The sequence below is a fragment of the Aspergillus lentulus genome (assembly GCF_001445615.1).
Source record: "Aspergillus lentulus DNA, contig: Alt16, strain: IFM 54703, whole genome shotgun sequence".
NCBI classification, from domain to species: domain Eukaryota; kingdom Fungi; phylum Ascomycota; class Eurotiomycetes; order Eurotiales; family Aspergillaceae; genus Aspergillus; species Aspergillus lentulus.
Window position 1 is genome coordinate 4,787,725 of NW_028322113.1, and position 18,134 is coordinate 4,805,858.

The 18,134-nt window shown below is 48.1% G+C and overlaps 6 protein-coding genes across 6 annotated transcripts; 2 read left to right on the top strand and 4 right to left on the bottom strand.

Annotated features, from left to right (window-relative positions):
- Nucleotides 1–61: 61 nt before the first annotated feature.
- ALT_9027 (glycoside hydrolase family 13 protein) lies at nucleotides 62–2,031 on the bottom strand (the record flags this gene model as incomplete). Its single annotated transcript, XM_089600515.1, has 4 exons — nucleotides 62–584; nucleotides 639–980; nucleotides 1,040–1,457; nucleotides 1,581–2,031. The coding sequence occupies 4 exons, from the start codon at nucleotides 2,029–2,031 to the stop codon at nucleotides 62–64; spliced, it is 1,734 nt and encodes a 577-aa protein (XP_089455408.1).
- Nucleotides 2,032–3,129: 1,098 nt separating this feature from the next.
- Nucleotides 3,130–4,743, bottom strand: ALT_9028 (maltose permease MAL31; the record flags this gene model as incomplete). The annotated part of the gene is made up of 1 exon (XM_089600516.1): nucleotides 3,130–4,743. One exon carries the CDS (start codon nucleotides 4,741–4,743, stop codon nucleotides 3,130–3,132), a length of 1,614 nt encoding a protein of 537 aa, XP_089455409.1.
- An 887-nt stretch (nucleotides 4,744–5,630) lies between these two features.
- Nucleotides 5,631–7,168, bottom strand: ALT_9029 (ferric reductase family protein; the record flags this gene model as incomplete). Its single annotated transcript, XM_089600517.1, has 4 exons — nucleotides 5,631–6,548; nucleotides 6,610–6,795; nucleotides 6,864–6,925; nucleotides 6,991–7,168. The coding sequence occupies 4 exons, from the start codon at nucleotides 7,166–7,168 to the stop codon at nucleotides 5,631–5,633; spliced, it is 1,344 nt and encodes a 447-aa protein (XP_089455410.1).
- Nucleotides 7,169–9,342: 2,174 nt separating this feature from the next.
- On the bottom strand, nucleotides 9,343–10,201 carry ALT_9030 (uncharacterized protein; the record flags this gene model as incomplete). Its single annotated transcript, XM_033564710.2, has 3 exons — nucleotides 9,343–9,533; nucleotides 9,595–9,842; nucleotides 10,101–10,201. 3 exons carry the CDS (start codon nucleotides 10,199–10,201, stop codon nucleotides 9,343–9,345), a joined length of 540 nt encoding a protein of 179 aa, XP_033420601.2.
- A 687-nt stretch (nucleotides 10,202–10,888) lies between these two features.
- On the top strand, nucleotides 10,889–12,212 carry ALT_9031 (uncharacterized protein; the record flags this gene model as incomplete). Its single annotated transcript, XM_089600518.1, has 2 exons — nucleotides 10,889–11,492; nucleotides 11,563–12,212. 2 exons carry the CDS (start codon nucleotides 10,889–10,891, stop codon nucleotides 12,210–12,212), a joined length of 1,254 nt encoding a protein of 417 aa, XP_089455411.1.
- An 875-nt stretch (nucleotides 12,213–13,087) lies between these two features.
- ALT_9032 (dextranase) lies at nucleotides 13,088–14,872 on the top strand (the record flags this gene model as incomplete). The annotated part of the gene is made up of 1 exon (XM_033564708.2): nucleotides 13,088–14,872. One exon carries the CDS (start codon nucleotides 13,088–13,090, stop codon nucleotides 14,870–14,872), a length of 1,785 nt encoding a protein of 594 aa, XP_033420599.2.
- Between the last annotated feature and the right edge of the window lie 3,262 nt (nucleotides 14,873–18,134).

Sequence of the window (18,134 nt, forward strand, 5' to 3'; positions counted from 1 at the left end):
AGAGTGAGAACGGGCCTTCTTCGGAGAGACTGCGGCTGTACTTCAACTCTAAAGGACTCAGCTAGTTCAAGCATATCAACGCCTCAAACCCGCCCAGAGAAACCGAGGCCGACTCGATCAGCTTGGTTCCAATCCGTGCAGGGTAGTTGGACAAAATCACATGGCCGGCCCCAGAAAGAACGTTTTTCGGCAAAGTCCAGCTGACCGCATGTGGACCAAAGTTCAACACAATCAGCGCCTGCTGCGGGGTGGCCGCACCAGAACGAACAAAAGCAAAGACATCTGAATTCTCGGCGTCAACCAACCTGAACGATCCGTAGACCAGTACGTCAGCGTACTTTTTGCGGACATTGAGGACCGCCGACCAGTAAGAGTAAACACTTGCAGGGTCCTTGACTTGCAGGGCGGCATTTAGTGTTGCGTAGTCCTCGTGCACGGGGATCCATGGCTCAGCAGTGGAGAAGCCCGCGTTAGGAGAGTCGTCCCACAGCATTGGGGTGCGTGAATTGTCTCGCGATTTGAGGCGATACTCCGCCAGAGCCCGCTGGTGGAGATTGGTGTCTTCCGGGTGCGCCGATGTCAGTCTAGCCGCAACATGTCAGCGGAATATTTTTCAGCATCCAGAGTGCAGATCTTACTCCTTCCAATGATTTAGCGTTTCAATGTCTCGATAGTTTTCGAATGGCCAATCTTGTGGCACATTCGGCATCCCCAACTCTTGTCCCTGGTAGATGAACACGGTGCCGCTCTGAGTTGCCAGCAGTGTCGCGAGCATCTTTGCGGAGAGTTCCCGAAACTCGGACTTATCCGAGGCAAAACGAGAGACGGAGCGGCCTTGGTCGTGATTCTCCAGATACAGAGCGTTCCAGCCATTATTGTCATGCATAAACTGCTGCCATTTGGAAACAATTGCCTTGAGCTCTCCCAAACCCCAATCGCGATGGCCGAACTTGTCTGTCGCGCCATGGTCTAAGTTCACACTGCAGCAAGCTTTAGCGCCGACGCTGGAAAATTGGGTGGAAAGTTTGGGGGGGGATACATTTCAAAATGGAAAGCCATGTTGATCTCGTCGCGATCGTGACCGACAGCTTTCAGAATCTCAGCTGGGTCTTCAACGTCCAGCATCTCACCGACGGAGAACGCGTCGTACTCCTTGAGGATTTTCCCAATTTCCTGTAAATACTCGTGTAGTCGCGGTCCAGCCGCATAGAATTCCTTGCCCGACTGCCACGGTGAGGCGGGGTTTGTAAACGGCGCATCCGGGAAGGACTGGTCCTTGCTAATGAAATTGATCACGTCCATGCGGAATCCATCAGCGCCGTGCTCAAGCCAGTATCTTACGATCTCATGCACAGCCTTGCGGACTCGAGGGTTCTCCCAGTTCAGGTCCGGTTGCTCCCGGGCGAAAAGGTGCAGGTAGTATTCGCCGGTCTGTTCGTCATATGTCCATGCACTCCCTGGGCGACAACAAGCCTTAATCAGTATCGACTGTGGGACCCATCATCATCACCATCATCGTCATGGATGGGAAACAGTACCTCCGAAATATGAGCGCCAGTTATTCGGTGGATGCCTCTCACCGTCACGGAACACCGGCTTTTTCCAAATATACCAATCGCGGTACTCATTGTCGGCGGACGCCCGCGACGCCTGGAACCACTTGTGCTGATCTGAGGTATGGTTGACAACAAGGTCCAGAACCAGCTTCATCCCCCTCGCGTGGATCTCCGCAGCAAGCTGGTCCAGATCCTTAAGCGTCCCGTATGGAGGGTAGATTGCATAGTAGTCTGAAATGTCGTAGCCCATGTCTACCTGGGGCGAAGCAAAGACAGGATTGAGCCAGACGATATCAGCACCAAGATTCTTGATGTGGTCCAGTTTCGAGATGATCCCCTGGATGTCACCAACCCCGTCACCATTGGAATCACAGAACGAGGCCGGATAGACCTGGTAGACAGAGCTTTCTTTCCACCATTTCTTGTGTGTACTTTGGGTGAGAGAGGAGGATGGGGTGTATTCGAGCGAAGGCATCGTCAGTGATTAGATTGTTAAAGCGTATCGAATTTTTAGTCCTCTGGATTTTGGTTCTTGGAGACGGGAAGGAGAGATGTTATTTTGATCTTAGACTGCCAGCTGTACATCCATCTACAACTTATATATCTACCTTCTGCCGCATCATGACTTCCCTTTTTAACCGCAGATTTGCCGATGAACTCCCGTCCTTTTCTAGGCCCACGCGGATGGGTTGATCACGATTGTCACCGGTTGGATAGCTGGCCCCCCCAGGACCCGAGCGTCAGTTCCGCGACTGCCCCGTTCTCCGAATAGTATCCCGCGGATTGTCTTGCATCGGGATACGTGGAAGATCTCGGTCCTTACTCGGTCGCTGTTTTGCATTCCGGCTTATCGTCTTCCACTTCACTTTAGGTAACAATGTATGGTGTCTTCCAGCCGAACAAAAAAAAAAAAAAAAAAAAAAAAAAGAAAAAAAAGAAAAAGGGGGGGAAAAGAGGGAATACGAACTTGACTCTTCATGGACTGTTCATGGTTGCTCTCATAGCGGGCGTGGTGACCGAGACACTGGAAAATTGGGTACCAGGAGTCTCTGCCATCGTCATTGACAGAAACTAATGCAGTATATTACGATCTGTAGTGGTCTAATGGAGCTACTGCGGGTATGAAGGTGCGCGCGGTTGCTTCGAGCCGTTTATGTCAGGAGTTAGAATCAAATCACAGTACAAAGGTTTCTGATGCGTTTTTCAAACTATACTGATTAATTTAATTTCGCTTGCTATTCGCTTCAGACATGGTTTGTGAAGTAATTGATTATATTGCGACTGCAGTAGCTAATTCTTGACTTGAGCTTAGATGCTAATCGAACTGTGCTCGCAAACGGGTACTATATCAGCACTACTTCAAGTCAACCTCAAATTCAATAACGTCTACCGCACGGTATCCCAGAAACGGCAAGGAGTCTCGCCAAAATATACATAGCTTGGTAACGCGTGGTGTGCATACAACCCCGCCCCCCCCTCCTCCCCCCACCTTCACCCCGCTGTTCTCCTGCAGCACGCTTACACGTGCTGGGCGATAACCCGCAGTTCGGAAGCACAGACATAAGAACAGTACTTAGCCGGATCTCCGCTCCTGGGTGATAGAGGCCGCATCCTCGTGGAACAAGTCGACCTTCGTGGAGGCGAACTTTCGGGCGGAAACCTTGCGCTCGAAGAGCGCGTCCATCTCGGCGTACGTGCGGCCGCGGGGCTCGGGGACGCGGAAGTACGACCAGACGCAGCAGCAGAGGGCGAGACCGCCCCAGAAGAAGCCGGCCTTGCCGCGCCAGTTCCATGCATCGACGTTGAGCATGTATGGGATGATGACACCGTTGACGATGCTGAAGCAGTTGTAAAGATTGCGCGCGAGTACGACTGTCTTGATGCGGAGACGTGTGGTTGGTATTTCGGACACAAGAGAGTAGCACACGGGTCCGACGGTGGAGTCGTAGAAGAAGGTGTACACGAGGAGCATGGAGCCTGTGGCCCATGACGTTGCAGAGGATTCGGGGGCGATGGAAATAAATCCGACGATGAGGAGCAGACTGCACAGGATTGCTAGGCCATAGACATATAGTGGCCTACGCCCGATGTAGGACAGGAGCACCCAGGACAGGACAGTGCCAACAAAACCAATTGTGTACTGGGCCAGCGACATGTTAAACGACTGGGAAACCGCCAGACCAGCACGTTGGTAGAAGACAGTTGAGTAAGCCATAAGGCCTGAACCACACAGGTTCTGACCAGCCCAGATAAGGCACGAGATCTCAGTTCGGCGCAGATCGTACCCCTTGAAACAATCCCAGTAGGAGGTGCCAGAGACGATTTCCTTCTCCATCTCATTTGTGTGGACCATCATTGAAACCGTCTCGTGGGCGTTGAAATCGGCGTCTCCCTTGGAGGTTAGGCGAAGCAGAGCATTGACCGCATCCTCAGTTCGGCCTTTGCGTACGAGCCACCATGGGCTCTCTGGTGCGAGGACAACTCCAATGAAGATAGGAATTGGCCAGACCCATTGGATAGCAAACGGGATTCGGTACGCCCATTCATCAGTGCGTTCAGACAGGCCTTTCAAGATACCAGACGCAATGAGCTGACCGATCACCCAGCAGAGATTCACATAGGTTGTTAGATAGGCACGAAGGGCAACCGGGCACACCTCCGAAGCATAAGTTACGCTGAGAGTCTGATAGACACCAAGTGGGATGCCCATCAAGATCTCACCAACCAGAAGGGTCTGCACATTTTGCGCGAAGAATAAAATAAAAATAAAGGCGGTTGTCGCGATTAGCGATCCCATCATGGTCTTGCGGTAGCCGAATCTCTCCGACACAATTCCATTAAGGAAGAGACCAAGGATTTGTCCACAGTTCATTGCGTTGGCCAGACCAGACTGCCAGGCAGCAGTTAAGCCGTAATTCCCATCTGACAGGAGTCTGCCGTACTTTCGATTGAACGCCGGATAGGCGAAAAAGGAGCCCATGAGGACCACGTCGTAGCCCTCCATGATAATGGCAGAGGAGATGAGGATCGACCATCCCACAGCCTTGGGGTAAAGCTTCAAGCCACGCCATATGCTCATGTTGTGTTCCTTTTCGGTCGCGTTGCGGGCATCATGAATGACATTGTCCATGTCGACGGGGACTTTGAGGTCGTCCTCGACATGCTGGGCGCTGGATTTCATATCCATTGTCGCGGGATGAAACGCGTAATGACAATACAACAACAGGCAATGAAATGTATGACGACGAGTCAAAGGAGTAAGGGTGGAGCGAAAAATCACTCGACGCGAGGGATTGAAGCCCCTTATAGACCTGAAAATCGAATCCTAAGCTGTGGTGGCTTGTCGCCTTGCCCATGGCCGTCCGCGATGGTACGCTCGGGGATTTCGAGAGCGGCGGCACAGGGGTGAGAAGGCAAAGCGGGCGTTCTTCGGCATCGCAGCCCCGGACATTACGACACAGGCAGCAAGAATGCGGTCAATATCGTTCTCCCCGCTTCGGGTTTGGCCCAAACTCGGGCTCTCTTGGCACGTCTCGTTGGGGGTTTCTGGCAGCCAGCGACGGACTGGGAAGATGTGCAGCAGCTGGTTGGACGGTTAAGGTTCGAGCTAATCGGCCCTTTTGTGAGTCCCTGGCGGGCCTTTTGCCAAGCTGACTGGAACACAAGCGAGGGAATAAATACTCATTCGACGGTGGCGGTCCATCTCACTAAGCGAAAGGGCCAGACTTCCCCACGGTCTCCTGCATGGGGAAAGCCAACCTTGGAACTGTTCGATCGATTTCGAACTGAGGGTGACTGGAAATTGCGGGCATGTCTCTGGGCCTATCTCAATGCCTTAGTTCGCTAGCTACGCCCTTTCTTATCACCCCATGGGGTTGATCCTGCTGTCACGCGAGTCCGACAAACCGGATCAGTGCTCTGGTTAGCACCGTGCGACGTAGTCCCAGGGAACGAAAGGTGGACGCTCTCTCTCGGCTCCCAGTCACTTTCCATTTGCAATTGCCCTTCAGCCGTCAAGCCCAGCGGAATATGTGCATTTTTCACTGAGTGTAAAACTCAACTAACCACTCGCAGTCACCAGGTAAAGCTTTCCTCAAAGAAATCAACGCTGCTGCCACTCTGCGCCTCCCTGCACACCCTCCGCACATCATCATTAAATTCCCCATTGCCACAGCACAGCACTCCCATTGCCCCAACCTGATTCTTGACCTCCACCGCCAGCACCTCCTCAAAGCTCGGCCGCCCGCTAAACACCTGCTTTTCGCTCTGACTGTCCAACCCAGTACGACTAATCTCATCCGTGTTGACGCACACACCAGTGACGTAGATTAGGATCCGCAACACACGAGCTGATGTTCTCCTACTACAACACTCTTCTTCCTCCTCTTTCCCCTTCCCAATCCTCAGAATACTGCCAATCCAGTCTTCAACGCACTCTACATCCCCCAGCAATCGAACAACCCAGACTAGAGTAATTCTCCTCGCCGCGACTGTTCCATCGACCTGTCCACGCACAAGTCTCCTCAGATACAAAAGGTGGTGCGTGATCCCAATCCCGCCCGCGAACAAGATAACAGTTCCATACGAATCAAGCGAATGAATGGCCCCGTATGGTCCTTCAATAAGGGCATGCACCGATAGGGTCTGATTCACACTCCGGCGGACACGGCGGGCTAGTGTCTCTGTGAAGCCTGTTCGGCGGCGGACGAGGATGTAGATTGCTTCTGGTTGGGGCTTGATATTGTTCTCATCTGTATAAGTGGTGGAGCCGGGAGTGTCAAGCGTGTCGGTCCAGCATACTGAAAAAGGATGCGAGGTCCAGAGCGAAATGGAGGGAATGTACAAGTAAAGATGCTGTCCAGGTCTAACCAGCCACGGACGGGGAAGGCGCAGAGCTATTTTTAGGAGGTCTTCAGGCAGGTATTCAATCACGGCCGTGGTCAAAACGCGGCTGCTGTTGCGATAGAGGATTGCGGCGATGCGTGCGGTGCGCTTTCGTTTTTCCAAGTGGTTAGTTATTCTGGTGGGACGCTTGTCTGAGGTGGACCAGTACCTCAATAGCCCAAAGGACTATCGCCCCAAGCAAGAATTGCTGAGCTACACGCCCTTCCAAATGAATCCAGAGGAAGATAAATGACACGACTACTATAGCGATATGGAGGTGCAGAAACGTCTCGTAGAAGGCGTGGCGTATTGGAGACGGAGAGTGAACAAGGAGAAAGGAAAAGGCACTGGCAGCCTGAGGTTATAGCCGTAAAATAAGTTCAGAAACGGCCCAAAGCAAGGATTTGTACAAGGGCGACTCACAATTAGTCCTGTTTGGATAAATGAGCTGTCACTGAATGCCAGTCGAACCGCATCCCAGCCGCCTATGAGATTAAAGAACGTGAGCGTCAACGAAACATATCCTAAACAGGGAGGCATTTTTTCTTACCATGTCGCGCTTTAGGAATACACCAGGTAAAGACATGAGCAAAGCTCTCCAAAACAGCAATGCGCGCAAGCCACCGGTGAAGCAGGTTAAAAGTATCGTAGGAGATTTGTAGAAGGTAGATTAGCGGATTATTTCTGCCAGCCATCAAGACCACCGGAATAAGATTCACTGTCGCCATAGTGCCCGTTCGACGTTGAATAACAGCAGCAGCTTGGTCAGTATGGTAAGGCACATTCATCGTACACAGTGCCACATTCATCGCAAGAATTCCTATCACAACAAACGATTGAGCACGGCTAGGCAATGTGCCCATGTTTACAGCCCGAGAGAGCCGAAACTCTTGATGGTGCCGGGTGTGAAATAGTGGCGCATACAAGAAATGCATCCGAGTCGCTGCAAGCCACTTTAGCGCAGGCACAAAGTACCGTTGCCGGTCATTTGTTAGACATGCTACTTGTCTTAAGTAACATGAGAGGCAAAATGCAGCTCTCCAGATAAATAGAAGTGCGGCGAAACATCCGAGGGCTAGCAGGATGTAGTGAGCAAAATCCTTGTCCACCTGCTGGTAATAGAGATCTTGCGGATTGTCCTTGTCGTTGTATCTCCTATCGACTTGCATTCTGATTGAGACGAGCGAGGCCTTTTGGTGTACTCACGTCCGTGCCTGCCAGTAGCGCGTTGTGGCTTGTGGCTCGAGGGCTTGAATAGGCTACGTCGAGCAAAGACCTTGATAATTTCTAGATAACAATATACAACTAGAGAGGCTGCCGGGTGCTGGTTGCTAGGTAGAGGCGACGGTGCCCTTGATGGGAGGGTAATGCAGGATGTGGTAGCATGGACTGGTGGGATACCGGGCGCTTGTTTGTATATAGATATATATAGAATATTATCGTCCCTACTTTTCATATACTGGAACGTCACGTTCCGCCGGCTTCTATCACAAGAAGACACAGATGGAAGGTATACGATGTGGGAATCACAAATGGCCTCAATCTCAGCCACCGTTTCTGCATCTCGGCCACACTCCGGGGGTATACTTCATGCAGAATGCGTAGAATGATTCACTGGAGCCCCCTGTCGATCTTGACGTCTGCAGAACTTTCGGGGAGATGAAGACATGCGGGAGAGGGCCTTCAGGGCGTTCTGCAGTTTTCAGAGGCAAACGAGGAAAGAGGCCAGGGTGGACATGACATTTTGGTCGTAAACACATGCTGGTCATTCTACTGTCCTTGGCATGCTGCTACTGCGTTACATTCATACAGAGAGGTTGCACTTTGTAGCTTATCTTGCACGCTTAGGGTATCACAAAAGCAGTCACAATAAAAAGAAAAAAGGAAAACGAAATGACGTCTGCAGATACCCTGGGGCCACAGAATTGCAGATGATCAGATCGAATCGCGGGGCGAGCTTCGCTCCTCCGTTGTGGCTGTGGCAGCTGCTATGGGCAGCGGTGATTCTGCGGAGTCTCCACCACTTAGTCCTTTGGATTAACCCATTTAACATTGAGGTGTGGTACGTTGTCGGAAGATGTCGTTTACTGGACTGCACGGGAATCATCAGAGCAGTAACTAGCGTTCTGATGATTACTGTTCTGTAAGAGAACTGCAACGCAGTAGCGAAGTCGATACACAAATGCAGAATATACAGTATAGACCAATAATTAATACCTTTGCCATCTACTGGTTCAACCAGCTATCTCATTATATCCTGATTTTTCCAAATTGCGCTGAAGAAGACGAAAACTTGGAGGCCTTTGTGTGCTTCGCGAACAAGATATCAATCTCAAGATAACTAAGCCCGTACGGCTCGGGGAGCCTGAAATAGCACCAGACCAAACACAGGGCCGTGGTGCCGACGAAGAAAAAGCAAGATTTACCCCTTCCAGTTTCACACGGGCAGGCTCAGCATGCGCGCTGCAAGGGCGTTGGTAATAATACTGGTGATATTGTGTAGACCATATGGCCGACGACAATTGTTTTCATTCGGAGTCGGGTAGAAGGAATCTCCGCAACCAGCATATACCTAACGGGACCAAGCGTCGCTTGATATACGGTGGTTAGCACGATGATCAAGGGCCCAACGCTCCACGACTGGGCGGCAGTTTCGGGCATCAAGTTAACGCAGTCACAGGTGATGAGAATAGCTAGTGAGAGCGAAGTACCAGTGAGGAAGAGGCGCCGGCGTGCAGAAACCATTTGCGCAAATTGACACTTACTGTAGTACATGCCGACCGCGAGATTACAAGCATCGTGCACCCGAAACCCAGTTCACGCGTAGAATGGGATGGCGTAGAATGTCAGCGTCGAGCCGCAGACCTGCTGCCGTGACCTACACCATGATGGTGATCTCCGTTCACCGGCAGTCCATGCCCTGAAAACAATTGAGGTAGGTCAGCTTGTCATTCCCGTAGTATTTCTCGACTTCGTTGGTGTGTTTCATCATTGCCACAATCTCCTCGATGCCCAAGGTGCCGGCGCCCTTGCTTGTCAGCAGCAAGACTGATTTCCGAGGATCGTCCGACCGACCTTGGCGGATTAGCCACCCTAGAATACCGCATTTTGTCAGGAATGCTGTTAAGAGGGCAAGGGAGCGGTTAAAACTAACAGGGATTCTTGGGCGCAAATACAGCCCCGGTTAGAATAATGGCCATGGACGCCCACTGTATTGCGAAGGGAAGGCGATAAACCCATTCCGGGTCTGTCTCGGCCAAAGCACGGATCACATCAACGTCGCGGGTCTGTCCAAGAATCCAGCACAGATTGATAGCTAAGAAATTGATCTCGGAGCTGCCACCGGCATCACCTCGGCAGCATAGGAGACCGACAATGTCTGGAAAGTACCCCAAGGGATGCCTGTGCGGAGTTTAGAAGTGGAGCTGTGCTCCAACAGGATTGTATTGCGGGTTTAGAAAACACCACGTAGAATCTGAGCGGCTAGCAAGTCTCCAAATTCCTCGAAAAGACTGCCAGGAAGACAAATGCGCCCAAGACAAGCAGGGCAGATATCAAGGAGCGCCGGTAGCCAAACCCCTCGGCAATCAACTCATTTCAAGGAGGCCAATGATATCCCCTGCCTGGGTCCCATTCATCAAGGCCGCTTGCCAGACCGACGGATTTTGAAACCTGGGCTGCTCATCGCCCTCGGTCGAGCCATACGTCCTTTGGAAGACAGGGAATGTAAAGAAGCAGGTCAGGAGACTCATCATACCCATCCATGATGATGGTTGACGACAGCAAAACAGACAGTAGAAAATTGCACTTTGGGATATTGAGGAAACGCTTGACTGAAATGCAATTCTCTGTTCCGCTCGAGTCGCCGTCCGGTCGCCAGGGGTGAGGTCGCTGAGACCCGGAATTGTTGCTGACAGGGAGTTAAAAATGTCGCTATTGCTGGAAAACGGATTGACCTGCCTTGTGACTTGGAACGATAATGCTGCTGGATGAGATGTTGTGAGTATGCGATAAGGCTGGCTTCACCTGGGCGGCGCCACCCCGGAGGATGGTCAGAACAGATAGTATCCATGCTCCCTTCATTGGATGTCGCAAAAATAGAAAAATTGAGAGGCGATGCTTGTCGTATTCACAATGTCTGAGAGAATAATCGCATCTGCATGTCTAGTGGTGGGGATCCAGGCAACGGGCTCGATTGCTCGCCAGGGGCCCGTGCATTTTGCGGGGATGAGAACATGTGGAGAGAGCTTTCCTTGTTTGAACTAGGCCTAGTTAGGCCGACTGGAACGACCTGAAAGCACTGAATTAGACTTGGAGTTAGCCCGTAGAATGCCCGCGACTGCAGCCGAATCCGGCTTCCGATCCTTGACTTTGCCTGATAAAACACGGGTCCTACCGTTTCACCACGTACCTCCGGCCTTTGATCGATAATTCACATCGCAAGCAACATGGCGTTCCCCTTCTTCCCGGAGAGCCATCCGTCCATGACTGTGGAGAACTATGCTTATATGCGACAGCTCCTGCAGCATCAAACAGCGCTACACGACGACAGGCAAGAGGCGGCAGAGCACGCAGGGCAGAGACCCCCTTCGTCAAGTACGCGCAGACGGTCGTCTGAGCTGTCAAGCCTACGACTTCAGCGAAGTGGAAGTGGATATGGAGTGCAGCGGGCCAGGCATCCATCGAAACTAGCCCGAATTTTCATCCCCGCTAAAGTTCAAAAGTCCAAGTCGGTAGAAGATCGGCGCGGTTGGAATGATGATCGCTACACTGGCGGTGCCTCTTGCATCTTACCCCCGTTCAGCTCCGCAACCACCTCAACAGCGACTCGACCAAGCACTTCAACAACTACTACAATCTCCACAACAACGACGTCCGCTGCCGATCCAGCAAAGCACATCTTCCGTTTATACTCTGCTCTACTGACAAACCCGTTCTCTCTGGAATTCGAGCTGAATCCTCTCCTCCTCAACATTAATCACCCGCTGCTATCTAAGCAACATACTAGATGGCGTCATCTCAGGGTCCTTGACCTAGGCGGCATTGAAGGCAGTATGCTTACACCTCTTCCCGACACTCCTTTGTGTTACAAGCCTTTGCTAATTCTAGGGGAAACAACAAGGCTTGTACACACAGACGATCGCTGGTCTACCTTATGTTGCCGTATGTCAGCTCACACAACCGCAGCTATCGACAAACTTTTCGCCGTATTTGCCCTTTAAACCAAAGAGTTTTGATGTGGTCACCACAAGAACGCTGTATAAGTTCATCGGGAACCCCCATCGACCACACGCTCTCGAGCCGAAATCTTGGGTTCAAGAAATCCATCGCATCCTAGATAAGGGCGGTAACTTTGAGTTCTTGTTCTTTGATTCCCACCTCAGCCATGCCGGGCCGCTTACAAGGCAAATGGAGGCCTGTCTCTACGAGGACCAACGATTGTGCAGCTGTGGGCAGACTTACCAGCCGTGTTCCTGCACTCCAGCAACAGAGTTAACCCCAGAGGCTATAACTGGAACTCAGTTTCTCGAACTCCTTGCCTGCGGGGGATTCACTATAGAGAAGTGTGCCACTCTCATGTTTCCATTTTCTCTCCTGTCTTCAGCTTTTACCCAGGACGGACAGCGACTGAAGGTGAATCAGGCGGACTCTGGGAGTGGTCGGTCGGATGTGACTCCGCTGCTTGCGTCACTCATTAAGACGATTAACCAGGAGTGTACAGAGACTCAAACGGCTTGGAGATGTATTATAGGCTCTGCGCGGAAGAAATAGTACAGAACTAGCTTGAGAACAATATATTATTCTGTACCATCGAATCCAACAACAAGATTAGAAAAGCCCGGGGTTAGACTTTCTTTGCTTCTGAAACGACAACGGGCGTTTCTTCGGCAGTGCGCAAGGCAAAATAGACCCCCGGTTGCTCACACGAGCGGATCCTGGGAACGATTACGACGTACATAGTTATTCTCTCCCGTACCGAAGAATCCGCTGCTTCTGATTCAACACCTAATTTCCGACGCGGGCGCGTGGTTACATTGTGGAATCGGGATATGGGAAATAATGCGGTTTCTTTGGCCGACGTAGCGCCGAGATCACTCGCACTTTGTGTGTTGTGGCTATTCATTTCATTGGCTGCATTACTTCTGGAATGTTGCATTTCTTCAGACCTAAAGCAGCTGTGATACAGATCTGGACAAGACGTAGTTTCTGAAGCAAAATAGTACCTGACGATTACTGCAGATGAATAAACGCCCATATTGTCACAAGATACTTTGCCTTCGTTCCAAATCTATCCTTTGAATTCTTTGGAGCTCCTGTTGGGTCATTTGTTTGGTGACTTGCACCCGCGAAACACCGAGGAAAGGCCTCACTTGGAAGAGAAATGGGCAGAGTGGCCCCGCTTCCAAAACGTGGCGTCTTCCATCTCCGAGCCTTCTGGGGAATCCGGGGGTACGGGGATACTCGGTCTCTTCTGTGCCTTGGCCCCCGTATGCAAATTGGAGCTCCTGAAATCATCAACCGGGCTCTCCGTGGGTATAAATACCGGGTGGAAAGCGCGACTTCCTTGAGTACGAGTAGATACCTCATCCAAATATCTTCTGGCAAGTCCATTCCGGTTGACCGCCTTTTCAATTGACCCTCATACAATGAAGGCCTTCCTAGCGGCGGCCATCTTCATGGCGGTTGGCTCAACCTGCCTACCATCCCCAAGTGGAAACGCGACGGATTGCGATTCCAACCTCTGTACCTGGTGGCATGACTCTGGTGAAATCAACACGAAGACCAGAGTTCAGCCCGGCAATGTGCGCCAGTCACACCGTTACAATGTAGAGGTTGGCCTTGCCGGCACCAATGCCTTCCGTCCCTCCTTCGTCTACGAGTCAATCCCAAGAAACGGCAACGGGCGCATTTACTCGCCCTGGGACTACCCCAATGACGGCACTCTGGGCAAGGACGTGGATGATGGGATCAGCATTGAACCCGAGGTTGGCATCACCATGGCGTGGTCCCAGTTTGAGTATGCTCAGGATGTCGATGTCAAGATCAACCGCCGCGATGGCCAGAGCTTGGGATCGACCGCCAATGTGATTATCCGGCCCAGCTCCACTAGCTATTCCCTGAGTACCTCGAGTGATGGGGGAATCATCATCCGTGTGCCCAAGGATGACCACGGTCGTCGGTTCTCTGTTGAGTTCAACGATGATCTATACACCTACCGCTCCGACGGACAGAACTACGTCCATTCCGGCGGTGATGTGGTTTCTGTCGAGCCCAGGAACGGGCTCCTCATTTTTGCCAGTCCCTTCCTGCCTTCCGATAAGATCCCTCAGATGAACGACGACAACACTAAGACAATGACTCCCGGACCCATCAATGCTGGCGACTGGGGGGACAAGCCAATCCTTTACTTTCCTCCTGGAGTGTACTGGATGAACTCGAACCCACAGGGTGATAAGCCCAAATATGGAGAGAACCACCTCAAGCTCCACCCAAACACATACTGGGTGCATCTTGCCCCGGGAGCCTATGTGAAAGGTGCAGTCCAATACACGACTTCAAACAGTGACTTCTTCGCCACTGGTCATGGTGTCCTTTCCGGAGAACACTATGTCTACCAGGCCAATCCTGCAAGCTACTACCAGGCTGTAAAGAGTGATCAGACGAGCCTTCGTCTCTGGTACCACGGAAGCGTGCGCAGGCAAACCTGGCACTGCCACGGCCCAACCATCAACGCCCCGCCTTTCAACACGATGGATCTTCACGGAAACAGCAACGACGCCAGTGTCCGCATCGCTGACTACAAGCAGGTCGGTTCTTTCTTCTTCCAGACTGATGGACCGCAAATGTACCCCAACAGCGTCGTCAACGATGTCTTCTACCATGCGAATGATGATGGTATAAAAGCCTATTACTCCAATGTTGACGCCAAGCGCCTCACCATCTGGAAAGCCCACAACGACCCCATCATCCAGATGGGCTGGGATTCACGCCAGGTTGACGGTGTTGTTATTGATGGGCTAGATATTATCCACACCCGCTACCGCCGCTCCGAGACCGTGGTGCCATCTGCGATTATTGGCGCGTCCCCATTCTATATGGACGGCAAGACACCCGACACCAGCAAATTCATCAGCCTGTCTATCTCCAATGTTGTCTGCGAGGGACCCTGCCCATCTCTCTTTCGCATTCAGGCTCTCCAGAACTACCGGAACTTCCAGGTCAAGAACGTCGCTTACCCAGATGGCTTGATCACGGGCAGCTTCGGTCTGGGCCAGAGTATCGTCCCTTATGTACCTGGAATGAGAATGGAGCTGCATGTGGAGAACTGGACCATCAGGGGGCAGAAGGTCACCATGACCAATTTCCAGTCTGATCGGCTAGGTCAGCTGAACATTGCCGGGGATTACTGGGGTCAGTGGTCTATAGAGTGACATGATTCGCATTTGGCGCCCTCCAAGGCGTTGTATAGCCTTCCTCAAGTTGATGGGAAACACACCCAAGTTCATTCTACCAGTACCTGTGGAACTCCAGATCCTTATTGACTCATTTTGTATACAATTTTTTTTCTTGCTATAGTTGGCTGGGAATCAAATTATACATTGATTAGTATCTGTTATGTAAACCCATATTCACAACAGCATATTATCCACATGTAGATTTAATGGCCCTAAAGTTTGATACATCTACTGAACTTCCAACATAGTTGGTACTTGGTAGCCGTTCTTACTTTTGGTACAATTCCCTTAGAAATTTAAAATGGATGCAAACCTAGAAAAGGTCCGTCCTCACCTCCATTATAGGTGCTGTAGCCGTCACTCTATATACAATCTAAAATCCTCTGTTAATAAATATGCTCTAGCTACTTAAGAGATTAATTTCTTAGAGGCAGAGACTAAAGAGATTATTAGCTACAAGTAGACATACTAAAGACCAAAAACATAGAAGTACCAGTCCAGCAATCACGCGGCAGGAATAGGATTAGTAGAAATAAGCTATATCTAGAGGTATTATACACAAACTTAGCGCTCCCAGTAGTTATTATTATAGATATAGACTATATATAGTATGCATTGAAGTATGCTGTACTTCTCAACCCCTACTAACAAAATATACCCAGCAGTAAACCAGGAATATATTAGTATATACTAAACTTTAGGGGAAACTCCTACTAAACTTTAGCATGTTAATTTTATAATAATAATCCATATAAATCTTCTTTATATAATACTAACTAATTAACTGGGTGTATAAATATATCTTAATTAAGTTTTAGTCCTTTATAATCTATAGTTAATACAGAAAATGATATATTCCTATCATACCTTAAGGTTATATGGGAATAGTAAGTGGTTCTCTATACTATATATGTGAATGAAAATGAACAGTATATACTCAATAGTATATAAATGACAAAGGAAAATTCACGAATGCAAAGGGGAATAGATCACTTGCCTAGATATAAAGGAAGAATAGGAAGGATAGGAGAAAGAATAGTAGAATAGAATAGAAGAGAATAGTAGAGAGAAAAATAGCTAAGGATACCTTAGCTGAATGTCTTAATTCCTTAGTTATTCAAACTAGCTATAGAGTAATTTAAGGGTGTATTTATAGGTGATTTCTTCTAGTATAAGCTATTTAAATGTTGCGTGATCTCATAGCTAGGTGATCTTGTAGATTAGATCACTGTTTGCTAATGGTTGAAATTAATGATTATTAATGACAATCCATAGCTGTAAGAACCATGGATACAGTTAATGATTAACTATAGCAGATTAATTCATTGATAAGATAAGATTAATGATTAATCATACCATAATTCTTACTAATACCCCCCCTTAAGCTAAGCATGGGAATGTTTAGATTAAATATATAACTTCCTAGTGCAAAAACCTTTTATAAAAGGGAAAAAGGCACTAGTAGAGTTGCATTCGGTCTAAGTTCAGGCGAGTTCAAAACCAGTTGGAACCGAACCGCTGCAATTTCAAGTCTAAATCTTAGAAATCAGAACTAAACCTGATCCATTCTAATTTAGTTTGAGTTTTACTATAAAATCCACTACTAGGCCTAGCTAGGCCTAGCTAGGCCCTTACTAACTAACTATAGTTAGATTTAGTTTAATTTCAGGCGAGTTAAACCACTATCATTCAGTGAATTTTTACTGTTCTAAAATTTTAAATGATTATTAACTGCCATACTATCTACCATACTATCACTATACTTATAGAAAATTAATATTTTTATATAAAATATATAGTATTTATTATCATAATAATCTATATCTAAAATATCAATTCAATATCTATAGGGCTGAATGGGTGGTAGTCAAAATTATCCTTAGATTATAGTGATTATTAAAGGTTGATATATATATATATATATAATCTACCACTACTTTTATACTAACCTATAACAGAAATAGTTATTCCCTTATATCTCACTAACCACTAGATATTTTGAATTGATATTTATATATTTAGATAGCCTAGATCTAGGGCTATCTAGTGATATTAATATTATTAGATAGATCCTAGAAATTAGTGATTTCTATCCAAAACAGTGAGGGTTGGTTAGTCGAATCTAATAAAACCTCAAAAATCAAAACCGACAGTTTTAACCAAACTTGAATTAGTTCTAACCTAGGGAAACCGAAACTGGTGTAATTCCATAGGCTTAGAACTAAACCCTCACTGCTGCGAGTTCGGTGAGGGTCGGATTCGATTTTAGCGGTTCAGTTATGCAACTCTAGGCACTAGTTTCTTCACCTAGCTAATATGCTAGTATCTAGCATTAAAAACCTCTAATCAGGCAAAATATGCTAGTTATATCAGCTTTAAATGAATGGTAATTCTTTTGATATGGCTGATTTATAAGGATAAAACCCTCATGGGGAATAAAACCTTATTATATATCCTTACTAGATCCTAGGCTAGCTATTTTCATAAATATTATATATAGCAGATTATTCTTATTTTTAGTGAGGAAATCAGCTAGCTGGTATTTTCTAGGAATATATATAAGTTCTACTTTTTCTTCTTGAATAGCCTGTCTATTGAAATGATATATAATTTTAATATATTTAGATCTTTTATGAAATTCAGGATTTTCAGCTAGTTTCTTAGCTGAATCACTATCTACTAGGATTCTAGGAATCCTAGCAGTATAGCCTAGATCTAGATGATTATTTAGGTATTGGAACATGCTATTTAGATAAATAGCTTCTTTTATAGCCTCTTTTAGGGCCATATACTCAGCTTTACAGCTACTAGACCAAGGCAGGTGTTCTGGGTAACCCAACTGAAACATATGTCAAACCCAACTTGGGCTGGGTTTTGGGCTTAAGGGGGGTATTCTGGGTTGGGTTCTGGGCTTTTATATAGAACCCAGCTAGGTTTGGGTAACCTAGTTAGGTTACTAGGTAGATAAACTAGATAAACATTCCAGATCATATAATATACATTCATTATGTAGTCTTGTCTTATATTTATAGGTATTCCAACTATATATATAAATATAAGCAGGCCAGAATCCTAGCATAGGGCTATACTCTAACTATTACTGAAGAAGGAAGAAGCTAATTATATATAGCTAATATACTAATTATTATAATAATTAACTCTTACTACCTAACTATAGCTATATATATAATATAGTGCATGTTATAGGTTAGCCTATAATACTAATAAATAATAATAA